At 42.8% G+C, this 20,912-nt stretch overlaps 1 protein-coding gene and 1 long non-coding RNA gene across 2 annotated transcripts; one reads left to right on the top strand and one right to left on the bottom strand.

The window, feature by feature from the left end:
- The first annotated feature begins 5,327 nt into the window (after positions 1-5,327).
- LOC141791290 (uncharacterized) lies at positions 5,328-6,179 on the top strand. The gene is made up of 3 exons (XR_012598312.1): positions 5,328-5,426; positions 5,825-5,929; positions 6,040-6,179. It is a non-coding gene; the product is annotated as an uncharacterized LOC141791290 (long non-coding RNA).
- A 1,564-nt stretch (positions 6,180-7,743) lies between these two features.
- LOC141791733 (arf-GAP with Rho-GAP domain, ANK repeat and PH domain-containing protein 1) lies at positions 7,744-19,372 on the bottom strand. The gene is made up of 24 exons (XM_074672376.1): positions 19,299-19,372; positions 19,117-19,172; positions 17,519-17,959; positions 16,161-16,327; positions 15,973-16,067; positions 15,469-15,573; positions 15,300-15,360; positions 15,059-15,179; positions 14,428-14,692; positions 14,102-14,301; positions 13,539-13,624; positions 13,255-13,437; positions 11,442-11,510; positions 11,185-11,284; positions 10,863-10,919; positions 10,624-10,750; positions 10,154-10,253; positions 9,847-10,042; positions 9,679-9,724; positions 8,954-9,162; positions 8,650-8,859; positions 8,458-8,563; positions 8,230-8,371; positions 7,744-8,039 (listed from the first exon to the last, which is right to left on the bottom strand). Exons 1-24 carry the CDS (start codon positions 19,370-19,372, stop codon positions 7,953-7,955), a joined length of 3,303 nt encoding a protein of 1,100 aa, XP_074528477.1. The 3' UTR covers positions 7,744-7,952.
- Between the last annotated feature and the right edge of the window lie 1,540 nt (positions 19,373-20,912).

The following is a 20,912-nucleotide window of genomic DNA, read 5'->3' as shown; positions in this document are numbered from 1 at the left end:
TTGGTAATGTTCCACCAGTGCTCATCTACCAACCCCATCCTCACCAACCTGAGCTAACCTTGTCATAGACAACTCTATATACCATAAATCAATCTGATGAGAAACAGCATTTTGAAATAACCTGTATTGGCACTAATAATCTTATTTTAAATACTGGATTACAATCAGGCATATTAATGTGGGACTTTACATAAAGTCATTTTAAAATGAGAGCGTAGTGTACCAAACACACAGTCCATCATTTTTTGTGCTAAGTTTACATTGATTAAACAAAACTCTAAAGAAAGAAAGGCTCTTTCATAGCCTCTCATATCCAGAGATGGCAAAAGTACCCAGATTTCTTGACTTCAATAGAAGTAAAATACCTATGTAAAAAAATATTTATATGGTACCTACTTTAGCAATGTTATTGTTTGAGCAAACTCTACCTGCCCAGTATCCTAATGTACTTTACTTTATAGTCTTTTAGGCATTTGTATTCTTCAGGTTACCACGTCACACCTCTGAACATTGAACTTCAGACTTAATCGGCATTTTTAACAGCCCTTTTTTAATAGCACATCAGACAACAGTTGTTTTTCACCGTACATATGTTGTGTTATTGTGAGTGACCCCCCCCAGAGACTACAGATGAAAATAACTAAGTTTCTGTAGCCAATGGGTGCTGCTTCTGTGACTGTGTGGGACCCCACAGTTGTGCATTTTGTGCAGCTGCTCAATTGTAGTGGTGTAACGTGTGTGGGCTGAGTGGTAGACTTGCTCTGGCACACACACCACAAGAGCAAGCTTGCACACACACACACACACACACACACACACACACACACACACACACACACACACACACACACACTCACACACACACACACACACACACACACACACACACACACACACACACACACACACACACGCACACACGCACACACACAGAGCCATATCTCCTGCGTCTTTCAAAACCCAAAACAATTGATGCGCATTGGTGTCGCAGTTCCAAAAATTAAAAAATATATAGCCGTAGGCTGTATATATCACGTAACAAGCCCTTTTAGGAAATGTAAATAGTAGAACATACAGATAGTCAAGTTGAAAATGTAACTGAGTAAAAGTAAAAACTGTCCCAGAAATAAATACTTCCAAAAGTACAAAGTACCTGTAAAATCTTTTAAGCACAGCAATGGAGTATTTGCACTTCGTTACTTGCCATCCTTGCTCCTATGTAAGGATTATCTATATCTAAGGATTCATTGCATGTGAATGCTGAAGATGATGGACTAAACTGAACTTCATGAGGACTCCTGTTGTATCTGTTTGTGAAAGATTTCTGGCAATAACTGTGATTTTATTTCTGAAAAGATTGATCTTTTTTTTTTTTTATTGTGGAAACGTGTTGTTTTGGCTCTTTAGCAGTACTTTACAGTTGAAAAACACTTCTTATCTTATTATTATTATTATTATTATTATTATTATTATGAATTCTTCTTTTCATTATGGCAAAATTCCATGTTTATAAAGCACTCAAGCAGGCTGCCCTGGTTTGAGTCCAGCCTGCAGCCTGTTTCCTGCATGTCTTCATGTCCGATACTTTATGATTAAAGCCCCCCTTCAAAATAAATAAATAAATAAATAAAAAAAAAAAAACTTAAATTAATTAATTGATAAATAAATAAATGAAAATATGTAAATTAATCAGGCAAAAAAAAAAAAATACATGTGTAAAAAAATTACCTTCATTGTTTGTTGTTTTTTTGCATGGAATTTAAACAATACATTCAATCATTTCAGTACTCTGGCAAAATAATTTAAAAAAAAAAAAAATCAATTTTATTGATCTTATATCTCCCAAAGCACTTGTGCAAATGATAAAATTTACATCTTTGCTTAGCCCTGTTTAATTAGTAAAGAGGCATTGCATAACAAATTATGAACATTAGAATAGTTAGGTATTTTGTCACATTAGTCACCTGACAGGTGAGAGTGGAGCTTTGTGGTCTCGAGAGTGACAAACAGGAAATGCTTTGAAGACCAGACTGTCTCAGTTCAGTTTGGCCTGTGTGGTTTACGCAGCCCATGAAGGCCTGTTCCTCAGAAGGCTACACAGGTCAAATGGGTCGGTGTGTGTGTGTGTTCAGGTCTTAGAGCAGCAGATTCTGTGTCAAACAGAGACTCTGGGTTTTATTCTCATCTCTCAATTTGAGCTGTTCCACTTTTAAATCAACCCCAACCCTGCAGAGCAACCTAAAACAGGACACACACACACGTGTTTAAACAGCTCTGTGCATGTGCTTGTGTGTGTGTGTGTGAGTGAGAGAGAGAGTGAATTATATTTTTATTTCATTTCATTGATTTATTTATTGAGTTGGGACAATTCACAGTAATCTACATAACAGCACTGAGCATCAATGAGCAGGACTTAGATGCTTAATTTCACAGCTCTGCTCCTGGAGCTCCTTTTTAAGCGTCCGATGTCCTCTTGTATTGATGGTCAGGTGTTAGTCTGCGGATGGAGAGATTTTAATGCAGCCTCAGTCAAAAGCTGTGTCCCAGTTCAGGGTCTGCAGCCCATGAATGCTGCAGCCTTTGGAAGACCTGGCCTTCGTAGCCTGCCTAGACAGCAAAAGCCGAACTGAATTGAGACAGTCTGGTCTATGGAGCATTTCCTGTTTTTCACCCTCAATGTCACACAGCGCTGTCCTCACCTGTCAGACCCACATTACTTTTCAAACACCCATAAACCCAAACTTTACATCTAAAATAGGGTGGTTGTTTCTCTTATTATTATTTTAAAAATTTTTTTCCTTTTTTTAATAATACATTATTTATTGGTAGAATATAGAACCACCATGTATATGTTAGAGTCAAGCAACTATGTACATTTTCAAAATATAAACAAGCATTGGGGGGATGACCAAAACAAAAAGAAAGGATAAAATTAGTGCTGGGCAAGTTAACGCCTTATTTTCGCGTTAACCCATCAATCTATAAACGCCGTTGAATATTTTATCACACATTAGTGCATGTTGCTCACATGCTTTTATTTTGTAAATGTCTGTTGCTGACCACGGCGGAACCAGAGGGGAAACTGGCGGAAAAACACGATGAGTAACCAAAACAAGGATGGAGAAGAGGGGAAACGCCACGGAACTTAAGGCGCTCGCCGCTTAGTGTATCAGTCCGCGTGCACGGCGTGCCAGATGTAAACAAACGCAGGTAGTCTGCCAGGACGAAGAGACATGATGAGAACTAGAGCCTTATTTAGCAGTGTTTTTGTGTGAAAGTAACCCGCTGAAAATTCTCTAAATGACGCGTGAATGCAGACCGATATCAGATTTTTATGGTGGGAGTCCGTTTATTTGTGTTTTTGGTCAAGCAAAAATTGGCCCCGTCTGAGTGCAGAGGAAACCGGCAGAGGAGCAGGGAAGGGGTGTTTGGTGTGAGCGCTCTGGGCTTCTGCTGCACAAAAACACTGCTGTAGGGGTAATTTCTGCCCTAAACCTTGTGATAGGACCCAACTTGTTCCATCCCGGAGTATCACTTTAATGCCCTGACAGTGGTAATAAGCTTTAATTTTGTATTTACATTTTGTAAATTTGATTTGAACTAAATATGAGATTTAACTATTACTGTATAACAAGTACTGATTTGGTGTTTGCATGACAGATGTTATGGCACTTTCGTTCATATGGCAGAACATTCCAATAAAAGTGCACTATACACTGCTTTTGAATCCATTATTAGATATTGAATTTACAATGCAATTAATTATGATTAATCAGGGAAATCATGCAATTAATTAGAATTAAAAGTTTTAATCGTTGCCCAGCCCTAGATGAAATGCAAGCTGTTTTGGTGTTAATTCCTTTTTTATAGTGCTGAATTGATTGAATGTATTGTTTGAATTCCCTGTCAAAAGATAAATAAATAAATAAATAAACAGAAACTTATTTAAAAAAAAAAAATCCCCAGAGAATCAAACAAAGGATTTTCCATGATGATAAGATTTACAAAAAAGATTTTTTCCTCAGTGTATTACTTAAAAAAAGCTCAAACAACATATTTTTCCACAATAAACAAAATTATCTTCAATGTTTTAGAAATGCAATCACACAGCTGTTGCCAAAAATCCTTCACATCTGGATGAAACAGGACTCCTTTGGGGTTCGGCTGTTTCCATCATCTTCAGTGTTCACACACTATGAATCTTGGGATACGGGAGGCTAAGAGGGTTTTATTGAATCCATCCTTTGTGGCACCCGAAAAGAAGGCGGTATTCGTCAGATGCATCAGCCACATTTTGGAGGAGCCTTTGAAATGGGAAAGCCTTCGAGGCACCGCTGTGACATAATCAGTCTTCTCCTGAAATGGGACACAGCTTATGACTCTCCTCTCTCTTTGCTGATTGGATGTGTCTGTCAGCTGGTTGTGCCTGGAGTCGAGGTCAGCTGACATGATGTTGGCGGAGCCTGAGCAAATGCTATTCTTAGTCTAGTTGTTCTAACTGGACCTGGTTGTTTTTGCAGTAACTCTGACCTTGATCTTTGACCCCAGCTGCAGAGGTCATCACTGTGCGTAGTGGTGAACCTGTCCAGCTGACTCCAAAGGGGCTGAAGAAGATGCGGCTTGAACCCAGGAATGACATCAGGTGGACTCACAAGCACTTGGTGCTGTCGCTGCAGACAAACAAGACCAGGAGTCATGACAAACGCCGCACCATGCAGAGGGATGGCACCCTGACGTTCACACACGTTCAGAGCTCAGATGCAGGAAACTACAGTCTGGAGGTGTTTGGCGCCAAGGGGCAGATACTGATGAAGGAGGAGTTCCAGCTGAGGGTGGAGTGGGCGGGGCTACCACAGGGTAAACAGGGTAAACAAAAAAAGATACAGTAAACAAAGTCTTAAGTAAATATATGTCATAGTTAAATCTGTTTATTGGTATTCTCCCTTCTCTGTAGGGAGCAACACTGCGCTAGTCAGTGTGTTGATCGTCCCTTTGATCCTGCTCTTCATCATCATAACCTATTTCTTCCTCAGAAAGAGGCGGAATCAGATGACAGTGACAGCAGGTACTTCAAATTATTATATTACATGACTCCTCAAGTTAATTCTGTCTTAGTTTTTAAAATAAACTTGATTAAACCAACCTGATCCAGATACGGAGTGTTCAGGATCATCAATTCCAGATTATTTGAGCTCTAAAAGTGATTTTCTCAGACCACAGGGGGCTCCAAAACACAAACAGAAAGATCTTCTGAGCTGCATTGAATGATGTTTTTCAGATAATCAGAGAGATTCAGCTCACCTGTCAGACATCAGAAACACAGACTGGAAAGTTTGATGCTCAGATTACAGGCCTTTAATCTGAGAAATAATGCTAAAGCTATGTGTTCCAGCTCAGTGTTTTAACCACAGTGTTAATAGGCAGAGGTAGGATTTTTAATAAAATAATATAATCTCAGTTACCTGTGAGGTCAACTGATCCCTAAAGCCCAACATAATATAGATTAGTAAATTAAAATCTCTAATATGATGGGATATTTGATTGATTGATAAATAGATTATAATCTACTATAATGATGAATAAATTGATTATAATCTGGAATAAGGATAATAGATATATCTTAATCTGATATATGATAGTGGATTATAGTCTGATGTAAATACATAGATTATTTTCTGATAAATGATAGATTAATAAATTATCATATAATATATGACATTTAAATAGATTATAATCTGATATATGAAGCATATCAGAATATAACAGTAGATTATAATCTGATATATGTAAATTTACCGGATTACAATCTTATCTCCTGCTGCAGGTCCAATGGAGGAAAATCTGTATATGGCGATGCACGGTAACTGTGTCAACAAGAAGGTCGATGAAGAGGACGAGAAGAAAGAGAGAGAGGAGGAGTCTCATTATGGTAACACACACACACACACACACACACACACACACACACACACACACACACACACACACACACACACACACACACGCTAACAGATGCTAATTTTTTCACTCATTTCACAGTTCCGTGTCATACTCGTCCAGCTGTTTCCAAGGAAACACCAATTACAGAGCAGAAGACGGTGGATGAAGAGGACATCTATGTGTGAAGAACAAGCTTTAAAGATCACCTGGTGGTCACCTGTACAATGTCATCACCTGCGGATCCATGCCCCCCCCCCCTTTTTTTTTGATATTAATAAATAAAGTTTTAATATTCAGACTTCCTGCTGATTTATTATGAGCTTGATTAAAATGTCTGGTCAGAGCCGTTGATCACTGATCTGGGGAGGAGCCAAACAAACACACCCGAAACCTGACTCAGACCCGTGTGAGTAAAGCTGGTTCTTTTCTCTGAGCTACTGTACCTACGAGGGCAAAACCATAGACTGTATAAAACATGGACGTAGTCCCGCCGACGTCACCCGTCTGTTTCTGAAAGGGAAAATGAAGCACATTGGCTGTAGAGGCCATATTGATAGTGGCAAGGGCTCCGCCTACAGCCATACGGCGCCTGTCGGTCACGTGACCCTCAGCTGTGCCTCTGATTGGGGGAGCTTGGGATCTTAATACTGTTCGAACGGCAGAGTTAAAAAAAATTCACCCCCTGTACAGTGGGTGCCGGTAGTAAAATTAGGGACTCAGACAGGAGACATTTTTTGAACCAGGCTGTAAATAGGTTAATTTCTGCTTTGAAAACGGCTTTTTTGGGCTTGGTGTGTATGTGACTTCAGGTACTTCTGGTGCCAGCCTCAAGCGAACACTCGAGAAACAGCAGATTTTAGCACTTCTGCATTGTCTCATATTCCCAGACCAGAGGTTGCCGCTTGGGCAAAACGCTGTCTGAAGTCATAGAATAGAATAGAATAGAAAAGAAAATACTTTATTTATCCCCGAGGGGAAATTCAGGAGTCACCGCAGCATTTAAGAAAACAAAAGTAAGAAAGAGTATAGAAAGTGCAAAAAAGTCCATAAGAAATTAGATGAAGACATCCCGTCCACCACTCGTCCACCACTCTCCGGGCCAGCCAGTCTTCACCTCCACAGGGTCCAGGACTGAGCCTCCCCAGAAGTCTGTTCAGTCTCTGTCTCCTGGATCCTGTCTGCTCACAGCAGGTGAAGCTCCTCCAATGTGGCGCCGGCGTCCGATGTCAGCTCCGTCAGCCACGTCCGTGAATAGCACGATGCCGCTGGGTTAGCACAGCTAGCTCGTCCATCCCCCGGGGCTAGATCCCATAACGATGGATGGAAGGACAGGTCCACGTCGTCACCTCCCAACTCACATCCGAGAACCGGCACGTCGTCCTCACCTCCTCCTCCTCAGCTCGAGGGAAATCATCAAGCCCCACACTAGTTAGCATTGAAATGCTACTGGCTGCTAACAGCTAATTTTGCATGTAAAAAATGCAGCCATGGTTACATGTAGGATCTCCAGACAAACACAGGAGAAAAGTAGTAAAAAATATCGCCGAAGTCACAAAGAGTTTGGTGTCTGTGACCGACAATGAACCATGCAAAGTGATGATCCACTCCAAATACAAAGATTACGAAAAAGAGACGAAAAAATTACAAGAAACGGACAAAGACGAGAGAGCTGCTGCAACAGGCAGCTACTTGGGTAGCGCCATGTTATCATGAACACAGCAGAGCCTCTGAGTTACAAACAGCAGGGGGCGCTGTCACTGTAGCTGCATAAGTATAACAGAGTCAAACCTCCAACAGGTAAGGCTTTATTTTCACATTTCAACACTTTTATATGAGTTTACTGTGAGAACAGAGTCAGATTAAAAATAAACAGCAGAGATTAAACACACCTGGATTTTATCTGAGATTATCTGAAGACAAAAGTAAACAACTAAATAAAGATATGGAATATAAGAGGTCTGATATCAGTCCACCTCCTTCTCTCTTTCTCCTTCTTCTTCATCTTCTTCTCTTTACAAGGCTGTGATCTCCTCTTCTGCCTCCTCTTCCTCTTTCTCCTTCTTTATTTCTTTCTCTTCTTTCTCTCCTCCTCCAGGTGTCTGTTGGCACACACACACACACACACACACACACACACACACACACACACACACACACACACACACACACACACACACACACACACACACACACACACACACACACACACACACATCCATCCCTCCTATAAACTGACTGCCCTGTAACTAATGGTGGGTCATGTGATTAATGGTGGGTCATGTGACTAACCAGAAACAGCAGCGTGTGGTGGATGATGAATTCGCGAGTCAGCTGAAGCAGATCCTGGTTTATGGTCTTGAACAGAGTTGGAACCAGAACCACAGCCAGGTTATGAGCAGACATCTTGTTTACCTGAGAGAACACCTGGATCCTGAAGAAGACAAACACATGCACAGGTTTATACCACTTTTTGGGGACCTTTGATACATCATTAAACCTGATCTGGGTCTTATTTACATGTAGAAGTGTCCAAACAGAGCGTTCAGGGTGGCTAGGTTGTCATCAGGAAGGTTCTGTAGCAAGCGTCTGTAAGCTGTAAACCTGGAGCGCTCATCAGAAATACCTGAGACAGAAAAAGACAGTGTGTGTGTTTGACAGGTGTGTATCCTGCAGGACTCTATGAACGTGTTTATAAGTTCACACTCTGACCTGCAGCGTGCAGCCATTGTTGTAATTCTCTGTCTGGGATCAGACTCTCCTGCTGGCGGACATATTGTTTGAGGGCAGAGCCTACATCCAGCACACCCTGCTCATCAGACTCCAGGGAGGCGGAGTTTGGTGATGTCATCAGAGCCTCCACTATTCGTGTAACTTTGGGAGCCAGGCCACAGCGTCGGTACACACCCTCCACCTTCAGACCTGACATGCACACACACACACAAGGAGTGTATTTTGCATCTTTGAATTGTGTTTGTTTTTGTGTGTGTGTGTAAATAATTGTGCTTCATCTCACCATGTGCAGTGATGTGTGAGATGCAGCGCTGGATGGCAGCAGGGACTGAACCCCTGCAGCTTGGGTCAATCTGGGGGTACAGAGATGGATGAGCTGGTTTCTGATTGGCTGCTGCAGAAGGGGCTGCTTTCTGATTGGTCAAAGCTCTTTGCAGATGATTGAACCAGGATTGACAGCTGTGCTGCTCCTCAAAATGCACTGCAACACTCCTGTTGGCACAAACACACATAGTCTGTGACATCACCTGTATCTGTACTAAGGCCATGTCCACACATAGCTGGGTATTTGGAAAACTGCATTTATTTTTTTATGCTTAGGACTGTCATTGGCACATAACCACAGTTCTACGTCACTAAAAGTGAAGGGCAAGTGAAGATTTTTGGAAGACTCTGGTTTCATGGTTTCAAGAGAGTCAGAGTTTTTGGTTCTCAGACGTCACAGCTGAATGACGAGGGTTCATTCTGATGGCTGGCACATAAAACAAAATATGGACTTGGCATACTTTGAGATGCAATTATCTGTGGATTTTCCTGGTGCAAGTGGACAAAAGTATCTCAACAAGTGTGTTTTTATAAGTACCTGATTACGCATGTACAAGGCCTAAGGCCTCAGTATGTATTGTCACCTGTACCTGTACTCAGTCTGTAAATTTTTTTGAAACTTTATATATTACAACCACGTCTTCTTAATAAAGATTCAAGTCAGTGTCTGTGTAAGTGTCACACCTGTCTGTGGTTGCCATGGTGATGATGTTCTCAGGTAGGTTCATTTCTGTGGAAGAGATCAAACAGGAGTAATATCACTCAGTTAGCTGCTCTGCAGGTGTGAGCTTGATGGCTTCAGGTGTTAATCTTGGAGGTTATCAGTTGTGAAGAACAAAGAGGATGTGTTACCATGGTGACTGAGTGCGCTTAGGTCCATGCTCATGGGCTGCTGAGTGTCTTTGCAGACAGGATGAATGCTGACACCGTCCTCCCACAGTAACAACCATGCATCATTGGAGACTCCGCTGACTCCTATAACAGACACCCTGCTTGCAGCTGAAGCCCCTCCCACCTCAGCGTAGGATACGCCCCTGGGGAGAATCACCTAAAATCATGATGACAGGTGAGACTAAAGTTAGCCAGGACAGACTTCTAAGAAAGCAATGACTCTCAAGTGACGCCCCCTGCAAGAGCACCAGCACTGACTCAGCCTTACCTTGAGGATGTGGACCAGGTGACTCATCAGTGCCTCCTGGTCGTCAGCATCACAGATCAGCTGATCATTGAGTGTCACCAACTCAAACTGATGCTCGGTTCTGAAACACAGAGAAAGAATCATTCAGGGTCTTCCCCTAAACCCTTAAGCTTTATGTGTTTGTGACAGGTCTCCACTAGAGAGAGAAACTTCAGCTTATAAAGTCTGCATTCATCTTTCTCTGAGTTTGATTCTGTGTAATGTAAAGTTCCTGCTTTATGTGATGAACCTTAACACTTCTCACTGCCTCCTAATGGACACCTTAAAAACAACTGCTGAAGCAAACCGGACAGAACCAACCCTTGAGAGCTCAGAAAGTTTGAGGTGGAAGTGTACTCATTTGGTTAGTGAGGTGAGTCTGGGTTGTTTGTCCAGTTTAGTCAGTATTTTAGCATTGTGAGCTGAGTTAACATAGTTAGCAGTTAGTTTACCCGTCCTTGATGAACACCGACAGAACCTCTCTAAGGTCAAGGACGTCACATGCTGCTGAATCATTCTCCAGAGAGAAGAGGAAACGATCGTCCTCCAGTTTACCATGAAGCTCCTGCTCCTCTTCGCCTGTACACACACACACACACACACACACACACACACACACATGAAACGTCAGTCTGAAATTTGATGCTACTTGAGTTTTTCAGCCCTCATGATTTATTCACACAGGTCTTACCTGAGGGAGTGGAGTCTTGCCTCATGATGGCTGACTGGGGCAGGTAAGCTGGGACCTCTGAAAAGATACAGAAAGAACAAGACCCTGTTATGTGATGCGCATTGGTCAAGACTGGAAAACCCTGGGGTCACTACTGAGTTGATATCCAGCTTCGAAGTACCTATCACGACTGCAAATGTCTCGTAAAGTCAACCCAAGTAACACAAAGAGATCTCAGAGGTGTTAATCCCGCTTCGTGGTACAGGCCCCAGGTGAGAAAACTGAATGAGGTGTCGGTGTGTGTGTAACCCATGTTTGTGTGTTACCTGTGTGCATGTGTTACCTGTGTACTCGTTGAGGCGGAGCAGCTCTGTCTGCAGACCCTGATTGGCTCTCTCAGCCAGTAGGACAGGGGAGGGGCTCTGAGGGTCTGACTGACGCACCTGCACAGGTAACAGACTCTACATAACTCACCTGATCTCAGGGGAAACAGCCGTTTCCAAATCAGAGTGAAACCTGTATTAAGCTGATCTGTGTGTGTGTGTGTGTCATAGTGATAACTGGTCTATATGAGGTCAGATTGATAATAAGTGTGCAGACCTTTGCTCCCGAGCAGATCAGAGACATGGTTTCCTCTATGTCATCTCCACACACCACCTGACGCAGCCTCTGCAAAATACACACACACACACACACACACACACACACACACACACACACACACACACACACACACACACACACACACACACACACACACACACACACACACACACACACACACACACACATTGTGTTTGTTCAGTTAAAGGGGAAATTCATTCTGACCAATCCAAAGCCAACACTTCCTTTAACAACCACTAGGTGCTGCTGGTTACTGGAGATTTCCTCCTGAACTCACCAGGGGTCTGTTTCACAAAGGAGGTTTAGAGAAAACTTAGAGTCTGTGCACTGTGAGATAAGGAAAACTGCAGGTTTTCTGTTTCAGAAAGGGAAACCAGAGAAAGAGGATTAACTCAAGCCTGTTTCATGAAGAGGTTGCTTAACCTCTGAGTCTGTTACTCTAGCAACTGAGTCTGTGAACCTAACTTGGTTTGGAGACGGTTTACTCATTGAACCTTGAGTTCTCCTCTGTCTCTGCCCTCTTTCAGAGCCACACAAGGCATTTGATTTCCTTATTCATTTGAGTTTAGGTGTAACCTGCCATCTGTCATTTAAAAAACCATGAGAAAAAAATTAGAGTCAGTGTATAAAAGTCCATTAAGAACAGTAAGTGGTAACCAACTTTTTTAACTGACTTGGAATGCAACATGGCATGTCTTTTTGACAACAATCCCATGGTTGAAGGTGCAGCATTACAGTGCAGAGAACTGAATATTTGTTGGGAGATAGTCATCAAACCACACATAGATGTTCCAGACAGTTATCTTTTTGAGCAGTTTCACATTACAGACCATGACCTACATACACAACCTAACCCGTCCTTACATTTGCAACATTACCAATCGTCCCCATGCTCTCACATCCCAGCAGGTGTTTTCCTTTGCAAATGGATGTTATTCTACAATGTTGGAGATGCTGAGCACATAAATAAGGTAATGGTATGCATGGCAGTCAGAAAAGTGTGCCTCCCCTTAAATGGCTTTAACCCATTTTTGTTGTTGTTTCTGGACATAAACTTGTCACATAAACTTGTCAGAGCATCAAGAAGGAATTCCACAGGATTATAAGTGAATGATGCGGAAATCTGTTAAATTAACTTCAAATTTTATTTTTTAATGACATTGTGCTGTGACCTCAGACTGGAATAAGTTGTTTTAATTTCTTTTAGGATTTTCCAGTGTGATTTGCTGCATACATTTTATAATAATACAATACATTTTATATTTATTTTTCTTAACATTCAATTTTAGATTTCATCCAAAGCTGCAGCCAAGAGTGCTTCACCCCTACTGGATCGCACCTAACTTAAATAAATCGAAATATCAGGCTACCATTCAAGCATTTTTCCCCTTTAATATTATTATGATTGCAAAGGAATACATTTAAACTGATGCACTGACCCAAGCAGTAATGTTTCCCCCTCTTTTGCAGCTGCAAGAGTGTTGCTTTTTTTGTTTTGTTTTTTTGAAAACATGTCCAAACTTGCCATATGAGCACATCAAGATCTCTAATTCTTCCTGCTGTCATGGGTACTCGTCAAATCGGGGCTCCATTGATATTGACTTTTTATAGTCATGCTGCATGTGATTAACTCCAAGTGAAACTACACTGAGTTGATTAAATGGACTCAAATCAGCTTTTCTGGAACCGGAAACTCAAATATCAACTCAGAGTTTAGGATTAGACTCAGAGTTTGTTGAAACTGCTTTGTGAAACAGACCCCTGCTCTTTAAGAGAATATCAGACTCACCTGGTCCATCAGAGGCTTGGATGAGGCCAGAGCATGGACTCGTCTGTAGCGCCCCCTTTTGTATTTGTCCTGGATGAACTTTGACCTTTCCTCCTCTGATGACTCTGGACGTAGCTGCTCCTCAGCTGGCACAACTGGAGCCCACACCTGATTGGCCAGCCGGTTACCATAGGTGATAAACAGCTAGAAGGGGGCAAGAGAGAAAGAAAGAGTTTGAGATCAAAGGTCATCAAAAGCCCCCCCCCCCTTATCTTTATGAGTGGTTCACCCCAACCCCCCCTTACCTGTATAAGTGGTTCAGTCCACACCTTGTTGTCCAACTTCAGGCTACGTACCTTGGACAAGTTGCTACCCAGAGATCTGTGCTGACCTGAGGACAGAAACTGTTAGCATTCTGAGGCTAACAAGCGCTTATCAAAAACATCCAGGTGATCATCAGATGTGTTGCCCTCAAACAGAGCAGGGACGGGTGATTTCAGGTGTTGAGATTTTTTTATTTGAGAGTTCAGTTGATGAAACAACAACTCAATACAAATAAGTCTTAAGGTTTGAATGAAGTCTTTCATCTGATTGGTTAGGTGGTTGGTCAGGTGATGTCATTCCATAGTTGTCTGTTTGTTGGCATGGAGGAAACTGAACACCTGAATTCTTTCGTACAGGTGAAAGAGGTGCTCAGATTTGCCCTGTCTGATGTACACAGGTGAGCAGCTGAGTGTCGTCTGCGTATTGGTGTTTTTGACTCTTTTATACCTGACTCTGTTGTCCAGGTGTGAATTAAACCAAATTAAATGTCTCTGGGTCACTCACTCACTTCTTTCTGTCTTGGTTGGACTCTAATTCCTCTTACCTGCACAGTTTTGACAGATGACCAGCAACAGGTTGACTGACGCCCACTCAGGATTGGCCGAGCCGCAGTCACCACACACTTTGTTGTCTGGGTTTTCCCACAGACGCTGCGCCACCTGGCTGCAGGACAGAGCGCTGCGTATAGATGTGGAAAGACTCTCCAACCAAGCTGACAGATCCTTTGACGAATCAACCGACAGGCTGCAGAACACAAGCAGGGCCAAGGTACCATAGCAGAAAGAAGGGAGCAGAACAGAAGAATCAAAAACATTATGAAAAAATGACGGAGAGGTGGACAGACAGACGGGTGGACAGACAGGTACGTACTTGAAGCTCTTGTATGGGGTGATGAGGGTGAAAGAGTGTTTTCCCGTGGACTTCACGGTGGCCACATTCAGGGGGACAGAGTAGGAGGCGATGCCCAGCTGGAAGCCCTCTTTGCTGGGGTAAATCCAGAGGTCGTGACCCCAAACTGCAGCATAGACACGGCTTCGAGGGTCCTTGATAGTGATTTGTCCATGGAGCTCTGGAGGGTTGGGACTTGGTTGGCCACGAGTTGCAAGCAGAGATGTGACCCAGCCTTCATGAACCTCTGAAGAACAAAGATAATTAAAGAGGTTAACGCTGAGCTGTGTGTTTCAATCTGAAGACAAACTGCATCAGACAGAGACCAGGTTCTCTTCTCTACAGGGGTTTCTATGAGTTCCTGGACTCAAAGAATCTGATCCTCCAACAGCATCCAGCTCTAAGACCAAAACACAACTTCAGCTATGCCACAGCTCAGCCTGTGAAACACCTGGTCCTTCGTACTGAAAGCAAGTCTGCTGACCCAGCTGAACACCTGACAGGTTCAGGTCTGCAGTTAGTGTGTCAGAGCACAGCAGGGTGCTGACAGAAAGCCCAGAGATACTGGAGGGGCCAGATACACCTGGACCTGGGAGCCCAGATAGAGTCTTACCGTCGTTATGAGCCATGAAGTCATAATGTTTCTTCCTGAAGTAAACAGAAAACCTTCCTTTGTCCTGTTTCTTTATGTTGGTGATGCTCGACACGTGAAACAGCAGCTCACTGAAACGGTCCTGTCAACAAAACAAACACACCCCTCAATGAAACAGACAGGTCAATGAAACAAACACACCACACGATGAAACAGACAGATAGTGATTCAGCAACAGATGGATGGAAAGACATTAACCTACTGTTCGTTTTTTCCACAGAGACATCAACTGTCCATCCATCGTCGCCCATAAAACACTGTGTCTGTAAGAAAGATCACTGGACGATTGCTTATTCATACCCTCTTCATCCATCAATCAGTCATTCATTTATTTGTTCATTCATTCATAATGGGTGATGTCATTGTTTTACCTGAAGCCTTTCCAGACATCCAGCCAGCTGGATCGGACTACTGCACTCTGTGGAGCCGAGTTCTTGCTGCCCCCCTTCTTCCTGGACACTCGGATGGTGGCAGCTCTGCAGACAACAACACGTTAACAGACTGACCGAAGTTTTAAGCCAGGACTCTGAACTGGTAAGGTTTTATCTCCTGAGGTCTAGAAGACAAAATAGATTCTGAGCCAAGCAAAGGTAACTGGGTAAACTAGCCAGCTGGTGAGTAAAAGAGTGAGTAAATCTCAAAAACAAAACTGTTCAGTGCTGTTTTAATAAATCTGCTGCTGATGGAAATTCAGCAGTTTGTGTATTAACAATACATACTGAGACAAAATGAAGGATCAGGACCCATCAGGACTGTGCAGATTTAATCAACTCAACCTCTATGCTGACGATGACTGGATGCCATATTGCCCAATGATTGACCTCTGAGTTCAGTTTGCTCTGTTTTAAATTTGGACTGTATGTGTGTGTGTGCACCTCGGGATCTTCTGTTTCTGGGGCTTTCCTGGTTTACTGGGAGGTCGAGGAGGGGGTGGGGCAGGTCGTTTGGGGACCAGACGGCCAGACGGACTCTGGATGCTGCCAGACAGGAAGCAGAGTGATCAGCAGGGGAACAGTGTTGGTCCCAGAAGCAGCAGCAGAAGAAGAATTTGTTCAAAGTTTACGTACCTGTTGGTATTCGTGGGCAGGTTGGCTGCTGAATCTCCTCCTGTTGGACCTTCAGAGGGGGCAGGGTTAACTCCTTGATCTTCCTCCTCATTGGATGATTCAGAGTCAACTTCCTCTTGGCTGGCCCAACTAGCCAGCACACTGAGGTAGGAATCCTCCGCACCTGGAGGAAGAAAAAAAGGAGATCAGAGACCGAAACCACCTCACTGATTCAGTTAGAAGGTGGGGGTCTGTGTCTAAAACAATCTCATGACTGTGCTTGTATTTTGATAGGCTCAATTACTGCAAAGGGAAAGGAAATGTTTCCTGTGATACAGTGATTCACACTCCTGACAGCAGGTGGCAGTACAGCACCTTCAACCACATACAGATATGTAAACCTGAGGCTCAATCCCAAAACGCTCCCTACACACTCTCCTTGCATACTAACCCTCCGTGTGCATGTTCTCACGGAGGGTCTGCCATATAAGGGCCACCCCAAACCACATAGTGCAGAGGGGGAGTGGACCTGCATCAATCCACACTTTTGACGACTTTTACAGGAAGTGCAATGGCAAAATGGAGGAGGAAACAGCATATGAATATAAGTGCAGGATGTGTCCAATATGATCCCTGCCCCTTTTTCACACTGAGAAATAATCACAAAAAGCGTGGTTTGAGAAGATTAAACCACCAATAAACATCAGCTATGCTGATGTTTGCTCTGATCGTGAAGCCCTGGCACCTAAAATGTGAGCACAATTGGCAGCATTAATTCATTTGTTGTATTGAAAATGTGAGATACTAAAAGGATTAAAAGACATGTAGAATCACTTGAAATTATTTGAAGTATGATGTAATGCTTGCCATTGTAATGGCAGGAAGAAATACTGCAAAAGAGGCATAGGAGTAAGTATCTGCCCTTTCTCAATGAAATTGACGTGCGTCACTGTTAACTTTGTGTCAATCTAAGTGTCATTTTGGAAGCATGCAGCTGTTATCAATCCTGAGCAGCGATCCTATTGCAATCTGCACAACAGCATAACAGTCATACAAGGAGAGCATCTTTCTGTTTCCATGGCGACAGGGTTTTCAGTTTTCCGGTGAAGTGAAAAGGGCCTCCCATTCCTGCTAGTCATGTTTATACCCTCCCTGCTCAATTTAAATGCCACTCGGTAGTGAAGGGGTGGTGTATGGGAGTGGTTTGGGATTGAGCCTGACTGTTAATGAGGTGGCCATGAGTCCTGAGGCTGGACCATGTGAGAACTATCAGACCAGGTGAGAACTGACCTTGGACCACAGACTGACAGAAACAGATGACTGGCTGATTAAAGACTATGTTGATGTTGTTTTTGTTGATGTTTGGTCTATGTACCTGTATGAGTGTCTCCAGCAGAAGGGGGCGGGGCTGACGGCGTGGTCGGAGTTGTTGCAGAATTAGACACATTGCTAACAATTCCCGCTAAACTGGGTATGTTAGCGAGTGAGTTAACAATGCTATCTAATTTTGCGGCTTTGTTAGCATTACTATCAGGTGTGCTGGTTGAAGCAGAGCTTTTTGAAGCATCAGCTGAGTTAGCCACAGTGCTAACAGATCCTGCTAAGCTTGGTATGCTGGTGGAGATGCTGTTAGCGATGGTGTCTATGGAGGGCGGTGCTGAGGGGGCGCTGGTTGGCGTTGGGCCGGAGCCCCCGATGGAGTTAGCAAGTCCAGCCAATGACGGGATGTTGTTGGCAATGATGTCAGTGATTCCAGCCAGAGTGGGAAAGACGATGCCATTGGTCGACCCACCAAGAGGAGGAGGAGCTTCATCACCTGAGGGAGGGGACACAGTGACATCATCATCAGACATCAGCTGACACACCTGTCAATCAAAGTAACACCAGTCTGTGTCCAGCTGCACTCAAACATCCACCAGGTGAGGTTTAAGTCAGCAAAGATTTTTCACATTAAGAGAGCTTCAATTACCCTGTGTGCAGACTTTATATTTTTTATAAAGAGCCTGAGATCATGAAGAGGAGAGATCTAAAGAGTCAGAAACCTGAACTGTGGGTTTGTGAATCACCTTCACAGATCAGCTCGGAGCTGAAACAGTTTCTTTTTCGGATGTTAAAAAGAGTCCCGTGACATGATATAATCTCCTGAGATTATATCACTTGGCGTCAGAGGAAGAACTGGTTTGAGTCCGTCCCGACAAACATTCACAACAGACCGGTTGGACAGCTCGGAAACCTGCAGCAACACGTCAGCACAGACTAAAATCACACAACACTCCCCTCTCAGGTCCCCACATCATAAACATCCTCTAAGGACACGCTCACACTCAGAGGTCTGTCATATTCACAAGATCATTCACAAGATCATTCAACTCAGTGCGGCCCAACCTGTGCTCAAGTCCTTAGTCCTGTTCTGCAGTGACAGGAACAGGCCGTTCATACATGAGCATTTTAAGCTCCTGATTTTACTCCCTGCCTTAAAAATCACACCGACACTTCCACACATCTTCACATCCTTTGTCAAAGAGAAGGTAAAGGTGAGCTCTGTTTTGATGGAAGAGGAATCACACCAACATGTCTGTACACACAGGTCAAAAAATACCTCTATCCCTCTCTTATGGTGAACAGCTCTGTCTGTGTTGTATTAGACATGATGTGGTTTTTATATGTAACAGGTAACTGGACTCTCTTTGGACCCTGTTGGATCTGGTTGGTCTGGTTGGATCTGATTCTTCTCAGTGTGTGAGTGAATGAGTGAATGAGACGGGCAGACAGGAAGAGGAAACAATAACCCTTTGATAAACTCTAGGAACTTGGTCAGACTTCAGAGACCCTTGGTTCACCTGTGGTCTAAAATCAAGGCTCAACTTTTCCAATTTAAACTCACCTTCATGAGACATCCCATGATCCAACACAATCCATCTCACTTTAAAAACAATTGTGTGTGTGCATGTGTGTGTGTGTGTGAGGGGGTACCTGTTCTTAGGTGAGCTCCATTGGTGGTTGCATCCTTATTCTCACAGCTTGGGTTTCTAAACAGAAGAAAAAAATCAATTCTGTCCCATTCATGTCCTGTTGTGTTTAGGCTGTTCTCAGTTTTTCATGTTGTATTGTGTATTTTTGTGTGTCTGTGTGTGGGGGATTTCAGTGGACCTCACCTGTCCAGAGTGGGGACACCTGGAGTATCCTTGTTGTATCTAGTACGAGGTTTGGGAACAGGAGGAGTAGCCATCTGTAGAATCAGACCATGGAGTTAATATTTTAATCCAGTTTGACCAAATAAACTATTTATTAGTTCAGGAAAGTTATCTGGTAAAGTTTCTTTGGGTTGGTCAACTAGTTTAACTGGTCAATGGTTTAATGATATAGTTAAACTAGTCAGTGAGTTGGTCAACTACTTTACCTAGGCAATGGTTTAGTTATCTAGTTAAACTAGTTATTGATTTGGTTATCTAATTAGAGACTAATTGGTTTGGTTATCTAGTAAAAGAGTCAGTGGATTGTTCAAATTGTATAACTGGTCAGTTGTTCAGTTAATTTGGCTGGTCAACTAGTTAAACCAGGTAGTGGGATGCATATCTTTTTAAAGATTCAGTTGGTTGTCCAGTTTAACTAGTCATCAGGTTGGTTATCTAGCTAAATAGTTATTGGCTTTGGTTATCTAGTTAAGCTAGTCATTGGTTTTGTTATATAATTACATTGTCATTGGTTTGGTTTGGTTATCTAGGTAAACATTCATTGGTTTGGTCAACTTGTTTTACTGGTCATTGTAACAATAGTTATTAGGCATCCAGCTGCTGGAAAAGTTTTAGCTTTGAGCTCTGAGATAAGCACAGTATTTCAGACAACACAGAATAATTTGTTACATCATGACGCTGTGTTTGAATCAGTTCTGCTTAAGCTGAGAAGAATCTGATCAGAACCATAAAGAGCCATGAAATATGTCACAACTAACCCTGTTTCTGACCTCCGACCTCTAAACCCTGAGGGCATTAAAAATAAATAGATAAATAAATAAATAAATAAATACAGTCAACTATGAAATAAAACAGAATCAGCTTACTCTTTAAGAGTCTACCTGTCAGTTGGTACAGATGTAATTCATCATAACACAACAAGTCTGTTTGTTTTTGTGATCTTGTTCCCAAATCATGTTGGATACTGATACTGTTTCAGTGAATTTTGTTTCTTAAATCCTGTATTTAAACAAATGTTATCATCTACCCACACCCTAACCTGTCAGGTGTTTACTATTTTCACCATCTGTACCTTTGTCTTCCTGACAAGCAGAGTCAGAGTGAGGACCTGTAGCTCTGCTTTAATGCGTTAGAGTGGCATTAATTCAGACTTAAAGAAAACACATTCAGAGTTAAGCATCAGAGGTTGAATTAAGAGAATAAAAGAAAACACTTTTCTTACCGTGAACAGTACTCTCCACAGGAAATCTAGGACCCCTGCAGATCACCTGTACAGCAGTCCACCTACCTGTCTGTGAGTCTACCAGTCCGTGTGTCTAATGTCTGTAAATCCACCTGTCTGTCTGTCTACCTGTCTGAGTGGCTCCTCAGTAGGTGTCTGGAGTCTCTGCTTCACGTGTTGGCGCCTCACATCCACCTGCACTCACACTTACATCCATGTACCGTGTGTGTGTGTGTGTGTGTGTGTGTGTGTGTGTGTGTGTGTGTGTGTGTGTGTGTGTGTGTGTGTGTGTGTGTGTGTGCGTGTGTGTGTGTCACAAAGCTGTTTTCACTGTGAAAGTTTTATAGTGAGCT

This window comes from Halichoeres trimaculatus, unplaced genomic scaffold (genome assembly GCF_033239565.1).
Source record: "Halichoeres trimaculatus isolate MK-OKI-2021-1 unplaced genomic scaffold, fHalTri1.1 fHalTri1_scaffold_6, whole genome shotgun sequence".
Classification (NCBI taxonomy): domain Eukaryota; kingdom Metazoa; phylum Chordata; class Actinopteri; order Labriformes; family Labridae; genus Halichoeres; species Halichoeres trimaculatus.
Note: the sequence above shows the minus strand (reverse complement) of the source record. Positions and strands in the feature narration are given on the sequence as shown.

What these genes read in the sequence shown, in the direction of transcription:
- LOC141791733 (XM_074672376.1), bottom strand. Translation starts at nt 19,372, where the DNA reads ATGGCTACTCCTCCTGTTCCCAAACCTCGTACTAGATACAACAAGGAT. An exon ending in GGTGTCCCCACTCTGGACAG is followed by an intron (nt 19,173 to 19,298) that starts GTGAGGTCCACT and finishes TCTTCTGTTTAG; the next exon opens with AAACCCAAGCTGTGAGAATA. An exon ending in ACCATGGCAACCACAGACAG is followed by an intron (nt 9,163 to 9,678) that starts GTGTGACACTTA and finishes TTGTGCCAACAG; the next exon opens with GAGTGTTGCAGTGCATTTTG.